The 7522-nt window shown below is 37.9% G+C and overlaps 1 protein-coding gene across 1 annotated transcript; it reads right to left on the bottom strand.

Annotated features, from left to right (window-relative positions):
• Positions 1 to 1546: 1546 nt before the first annotated feature.
• LOC113357282 lies at positions 1547 to 3842 on the bottom strand. The gene is made up of 3 exons (XM_026600640.1): positions 3541 to 3842; positions 2950 to 3420; positions 1547 to 2759 (listed from the first exon to the last, which is right to left on the bottom strand). Exons 1-3 carry the CDS (start codon positions 3635 to 3637, stop codon positions 1669 to 1671), a joined length of 1659 nt encoding a protein of 552 aa, XP_026456425.1. The 5' UTR covers positions 3638 to 3842; the 3' UTR covers positions 1547 to 1668.
• Between the last annotated feature and the right edge of the window lie 3680 nt (positions 3843 to 7522).

Genomic DNA, 7522 nt, shown 5'->3' with positions numbered 1-7522 from the left:
TTTTAATAATTTCATATAATTATGGGTGTCACGAAAATAATTATGGTTGTCACAGTATCTAAAATTAATTATGGACCTGACAATGAGAATATTATTTTTTTTGGGCTTGCGCCTAAGTTTCCCTATTATATATCTCCAGAAAAACGTTCATGATTAACAACACTAAGAACCCAACCCAAGTAAACCACAGTTAACGGGCATGGGCTGTCAACTTCAGTTCCACACCTTAAAGAGCCCAACTAGTTAGGAATCATTCTAAGACGGCAAGACACCATAGGACATCACATTTGGTGGAAACTCTACCATCCACACCGTATGGAGCATATTTAATCTACACGGCAGAAACACTCACAACATGTTTTGATATGATCGACTTTGAATGTTGTTGACTACGGTCGGAGCATATTTCAGAGCTCTCTCTTAATGTTTTCAACGAAACAAAGCTGTTCATGTGGGGGACTGTTGTAATCCCCCTCACCTCCGACTGCTCCTCCTCATCCCAAAGTTCTGCCACCGTATTTGTTTTCGGGTCATAAAAACAGATCATTGAACCTTGGTGCACAAACACGACTTCATTCTTCTTTGTAATTAATAACGGCATAGCCGGAAATCCAAAGTCTTCTTCACAAAGCGAGTCCTATGCTATACTGAAGTCCCTGCTCCACCTCTCCCTTGTAGCGTTTTTCTTCAGACACCATATATCGAGGAGATTTTCTTCTTTCCTTTGCTGAGAAAAGCACAAGTTCCCTCTCAGTGCTTGCAGCCTCTGGAGATGGTTGAGAAGATAATCGTGGCAAGGTAGAGACGGAATCAATCGAAATTCTTCATCTGCCAAGTCGAAAGCCACGATCTTACGAAGATCAATCCAGTGAAGAGATCCGTTTACATATTCCCCGGTGTTGGGATTGCGGTGGATAGGATCGGGAATTCCATGGTGATATCTGACGAGACAAATCAGTCCGTTACATGAACCAACTATGCCACCCGATTCGAGCTTACAATGAAAGCTGACACTGGTTTCTTGTAAGAGTAGTAGTTGTCATGGATATTCATCTCATTATTATACTCGTCTCCATAATGAAGAAATTGTCGTCCATTTGTTCCATATTTTTCAACATAAGACCTGCTGAAGATGAAGAAGCATCACCATAACTAGCAAGTTGTAGTAATTGATATTGATGGTGCATCCTAGCGAATAGATCCCATTCACGAGTGAGGAGATTTCGCAACCTCTTGGAAACTAATTTACAATCTAAAACTGACTCAACTGGTAAACGAGAAAGTATGTCTAATTCGACATCTGACAGAAGACAATCCATGGTTGTCATTCCTTGTGACACAAAACTGAAACATGCACACTGCAACTGAGAATGTACGTAGTAAAAGAGGTTGAAAAATAACTCTAGGCATTTTCTATAGGCTTTAATAGCCAACTTATTCCCTAATCAGGAAGCGTCTAGGATTAGGAAAGCACTGTATGACCGGTTGGGTGCTAGTTCGGTTCCGGGTTTTTACGCATGGCAGTTATGCAACAAGAACCAACAAATTTCAGGAACTAAAAAGATATTACCAGTAGAACCTTAAAAATAAGATTACAATGTCAAACAATGCACATCACAAGACCAAGCAAAACAACAATGGAATTTACAAGGCAATAATTTATCAGACTTAAACTCGTTCATCTCCTGTCCAATAATCCTTCATCTTGGGGCCAGTAGGTCCGTCTTCTCCAAAAACTTCTCTTGGCAGACCATTTATGACACGCTTGAATACATCCTTAAGCTTTCCAGGAAGTAATTTCTCAATCTTATCCAATTCATCCTTAGTATTGTAATCAATTTTCGGGCCCCATTTCTTCAAATAGTCCAACCAAGGAGGCTCAACGATCGTCGTACCTAAGTACTCCGCTGACACTACAGCATATCTCTCTCCCGTATTCATCACAAAGTCACTCTTAGCGGTATCGTTCCGTATGCCAATGCCAAGACTTGCGTTCCCCTGAAGAACCAATCCTGGTTTCGCGTAAAATGGATGGCCGTGCAGCGCGGAATACGTAACAAACTTGTTTCCTCCTTGGAACTCCAGGTCTGACGCATTCACCCAACTTCCTTTACTATGCTGTGAAAAATACGCGCTCCATAATTTCTCGGAGAAATTACTTATTCTCAATGTCAAATGCTCCCAGTCACCAATATGTTCACCAATCTTTCCTAAAGGTATGTTGATGAGTTCCACCTTCGCCGTTCCCGGACCGTTGAACGGGTAGAAGAACCAGAAAACAAGATCAGTGAAGGTTCCACCTAGCATTGGCTTCACATGTATATAAGATTCCGAGCTTCCTAAATCACCTTTCTTAACTCTCTCCTTGGCATCCTTGTCAATTGGCAAGTCCAACCAATATGTGTCATCATTCCAACCACCTTGCGGAAGATTTGAACCCGTTGAATCAATTGGAGCGGGATTTGACTCGTCGCCTTTCTTGTATAAAAGAGCGCCGTTGTTGAAGTACCAACTCACAGAAGAGGGGAGATATTGTTCTTTTGGATGAAAGTAAATCCATGGAGAATAAGTTTGCACTAGTGCTTGAATTTGGCTCAAGTTCGGCATACACGATAAATTAGAATCTTTGTTCTTCAAACAGGACATGGCAGCCGTTGAACTTTGTCCGCCGTCAATTTCCGCCACGAACGTACCGACGGAAACACTTAGGGACTGAGTTGCTCTATTTGTTGGTCTCAAACCATATGCATTGATCCCACCTATATAAAATGATTAGTAATTTGGTACTTTTTTGAATTCAAAGTGCAAGTTAAAGACTCTGGTGATATTAGTGATCTGAGTTCGAAACTCGGTAGCATCAAATTCTTTACTGATAAAAAAAAAAAAGAGATAAAAGGACTTTAATTTAAACACAGAAAGATTGAGCGATGGTTAAAGTTTATTGATTACCTGCTCCAAACAACAAATCAGAACGCTCGCACGACTCTGTGAGGTCAGACCGGACACACCGGATTTTGTCGAGAGATGGCTTTGCAGATGATTTGGTGACGACATGACCAACAGATCTGTAACCTTCAGGAGCAACAGGCAACCAAATATAACCATTGCCATCTTTTTTTATTGTGGATTTTTCACTACTCCAGACAAGCGTATAATCAACCGGCGTCTTTAGCGTTCCACTGTTGTCAATGTCTTTGCCAACAAGTACCCAACCGAAAAGAGGTTTGTTGTTCTGTTGGACGTAGCTGCCGAGCATGAAATATCCATCTGGAATTGGCGACGGTTCAAAAAAAGTGACCCCTTGATTTCCGGGACCTCCGTCGAGAATTCTCCAGACTTTTGTGAATGTTGAGATTTGTTGCACTTCTAGTCCTCCTAGGTTTATACTCCCACTTCCAAATCCTCCACCATTATTATCACCTGTGGATCATCAAAATATAATAAACTCCATAAGAAAAAAGTCACAAACTAAATGAAACCAACAATATATATATATATATACAGAAACTTGGTGCTGCGGGACGATGAATTATTCCTTACTGAGTAATGGCGGCCAAGAAGGTAAAGGAGCGGGTAGATTGAATAAACTGTCAACAGGCAAAACCTTAGTTGCTCCGGCGGATGGAAGGTTACCCATCTTTCAGTTCTGATCAACTATGTCAATGAGGTTTTGATGTGTATGCATATATAACTTGATTAATCATATGAAAGTAGTGGTAACATGGATAATGTGAACAAATTAATAATTTGATTATATTCAAGTCAGCAACTGCTGAGAAATTTAACGATATATATTGAGATAGATAGAAATTATTAGGTGGAAAGGATATTCTTAATACACGAATATTATGAATATGAACATGATTATCAAAGAATAGAGTTGAAGAGTAGCTTGAATATTTATTTAAACAGATGATTATCTGGATATATATATATATATATATATATATATAATAAAAACAACGTGCAAGTAACATTCATGCTAGCTATAGTTGATACGGATATCTTTTTGAGCCTTAAATTATAGACTGACGAAGCCAACGTTTTTCTTATCTAGTTGAAGAAAATAATTGATCACTGGGCATATGGGTGGTGGTCGGTTGATGTAAATGTATGAGTTATTATGACTATATAAATATGTATACTACATATATATATATTGATAAATCAAGAGGCAACAACTAATAATGGCTTCACAATAACTTGGTATAAGGCTTGCATGATAATGTCTAAATTTGCCTTTCACCTGGCTGGTACAAATGCGCACACACAAAACAGATGTTAATTTTGGAAGTGATTGGGTATAAGGAACTTGATTGCTTGAATCAACTATAATACTATTTTTACACGTTTGTTGTATGTACGTAGCAATGTGCAACACCATTTTCAACCCTTTTTCGTATCATTTATTTTTTCTCGGCCATCTGCTGTCCTGCTTAACTTTAGTAAGTAAGACTTTTTGTTGTACCCTTTGGGATTTATGTTGGTGGTGGTGGATGTTAGGTAAGGAAATTTTTATCAGTTTTGAACCATGTTTTTCTATCGGGGTTTTAAGAAAGTATATAAACCTTTTCTCGTGGAATCATCAGTTAAGGTTTTGATTGCTGCCCAAAACTGAGCTTCCTGATTGTAGTAGGAACTAACGGGGTAATGGCTCCACGGCTAATAATTTTTCGTTTTTTTATTTTTTGTTTCTATTTCTATGGATGGCCAAGGCATGTGTATGGATGGCCAAAACTGAGCTTCCTGATTGGGAAAATGGCCAAGACATGTGTATGGATGTCACATGCGTCTCTCCTTTTACTGACGATGGAGTTCGTGCTTTTATTACAGGCCATGCCATTTCGAAGGAATTTTTACGTAAACGTACGAAATACTTAGACGAATATGTCTCACACGGTTATGGTCTGGGTGTTTTGGCTTTCACTACTTTAGGGGAGCTTAGTGAAGATACTATTTGTTTTTTTCAAGCGTTTGAAGAATTGTTTAGTTAGTAATGATGCTGGTGAAAAAGTGGGGGTATAACAACCACACCCAATATTTCGCTTAGCAATATGTATGGACAAACTCCAATATACTTTCTAGAGAATCAACTAGACAGTCAGGCTTAATCTAGACAAAAAGTATATCAAAGAGTTTATATCTCAATCTCTCGATTTGATATATACTCAAGCAAATAGAAATCTGCGAGTCTTTATCAAATACTAGAGAGATAACTTGGATGGTACCAAAGACCAATATCCAAGTGTCAATCAATTTAAACCAACAACCAAAGGTCGGATATTCTAATTGATTGAACAACACACAACTTGTGATATTTCAATTGTATAACAAAATATAATGCGGAAAAGAAATAACACAGACACCAGAACTTTTTTAACGAGGAAACAACAATTGCAGAAAAACCCCGGGACCTAGTCCAGATTGAACACACACTGTATTAAGCTGCTACAGACACTAGCCTACTCCAAATTAACTTCGGTCTGGACTATAGTTGAACCCCAATTAATCTCACACTGATCCAAGGTACAGTTATGCTCCTACGTCTCTGATCCCAGCAGGATGCTACATACTTGATTCCCTTAGCTGATCTCACCCAAAACTAAGAGTTGCTATGACCCAAAGTCGAAGACTTTAATAAACAAATCTGTATCATACAGAAAAGTCTACAGTAATAGATAAATCCGTCTCCCACGAATATAACTACGATTTTTGTTCCCTCTTTTGATAAATCAAGGTGAACAGGAACCAATTGATAAACCAGACTTATATTCCCGAAGAACAACCTAGTATTATCAATCACCTCACAATAATCTTAATCGACGCAGCGAAAAAAGATATTGCGGAATCACAAACGATGAGACGAACTGTTTGTGATTTCTTTTATATCTTGCATATCGGAGATATCAATCTCAAGCCAATTATTACAATTGTACTCGTACGATAGAAACATCAAGATCAGATCACACAACTACTAGAAAGTAGTATCGGTCTGGCTTCACAATCCCAATGAAGTCTTTAACCTAGTTTAGAAGAAGAATCCAAAGGTTAAAGGAGAATCGACTCTAGCTTAGCACAACTAGTATCACACAGAAGGTGTGGGGATTATATTTCCCAGTTGCTAGAGTTCTCCCTTATATAATCTTTCAAATCAGGGTTTGCAATCAATGTTAGCTTGGTAACAAAGCATTCAACATTCACTGTTAGATGAAAACCTAATTAGATTCAAGCTAATATCTTTCAACCGTTAGATCGAAAACTAGCTTGTTATACACAAATGAAATGCACGTTACTAGGCTTGTGTAGCCGTACCCAAACTTGTATATTTGTTGGTTCAACAATAGTCAACCAAATGGTTAGCCATATGATCACTTTCATATCAACCATATTCTTCTTCACCATAACTAGTTCAAGTGACTCAAATAAACTATTTAGAGAGTTTTTCAATTGCAAGGAAATCTTATGTAACTACATAAGACACAATTGAAGCAAAAACGATTTGATTCACTCGAATCGGTTCATGAACTATATAGCCACGATTTGCAATTTGCATTCCTTAGTTTATATAAAAATAATTTCACAAACATCGTTTTTAGATATAACCTATTCAAGTTCGCGGACTTAAGTTCCCGAACGGAGTTCAAAAACTCCAGCAGAATTTCTCGGGACGAGAACTTCTGCCAGTTCGCGGACTTGGCTCATGCCACTATTCCGGTTCTCTTGATCAACAAAGTTCGCAAACTTCGGTTCAAGGAATAAGGACTTATACATATATGTGTTTCCACAACAATGCTTATATCCTCCAATTGTTATATAATCTAACCTCTCATTTCAATCATTGAAACATTCTTAGAGAACGTTGATATTCTATAGTTGTTATTCACAAACTATTTTTCGTCATAGTAAGCAATTTTCAAAGTGATTGAAACTTGTCATGACTTTCGTCACTAGGTAAAGATGAACTTGGCTAAAACGAAAGCTTACCAACACATATTTCGAGAAATAGATAGGCGAGATAAACTCGACTCGAAATAGCAAATGTGTATAATCTAAGTCTATATAGCAAAAAGACTTTTGTCTCAAGATAGGAGATAAATAGACTATTGAGTGATAGATAAGTTCAAGTCTCCACATACCTTTTAGTCGATGAAGATCCACCGGTTCCTTGAGTAGTCCTTCGTCTTGTATGATGATTTCCATGGAGTTCTTGAGCTCAACTACACTTTCTATCCTAGTCCGAGACCTTAACTATAGTAGACCAGAAATCAAGACTTATAGTTTTGGTCACTAACATTGACAAACATGCTTGAGATAGCAATGCATGCGAGTTCGACCGAGCAATGCTCTAACAATCTCCCCCTTTGTCAATTTTAGTGACAAAACTATCAATACATATGGAATACAAAAATAAATAAATTAACTTTTGTAGCTCCTATTCCACATGTCTAATCTTCAACATTACTTGAAATCTTCGTCACTTCCAAGTACTCCAATGATCCCATAGGTTGTAAGTTCAACATCA

The sequence above is a fragment of the Papaver somniferum genome, chromosome 3 (genome assembly GCF_003573695.1).
Source record: "Papaver somniferum cultivar HN1 chromosome 3, ASM357369v1, whole genome shotgun sequence".
Taxonomy (NCBI): domain Eukaryota; kingdom Viridiplantae; phylum Streptophyta; class Magnoliopsida; order Ranunculales; family Papaveraceae; genus Papaver; species Papaver somniferum.
This window is presented reverse-complemented; position numbering and strand designations above follow the sequence as displayed.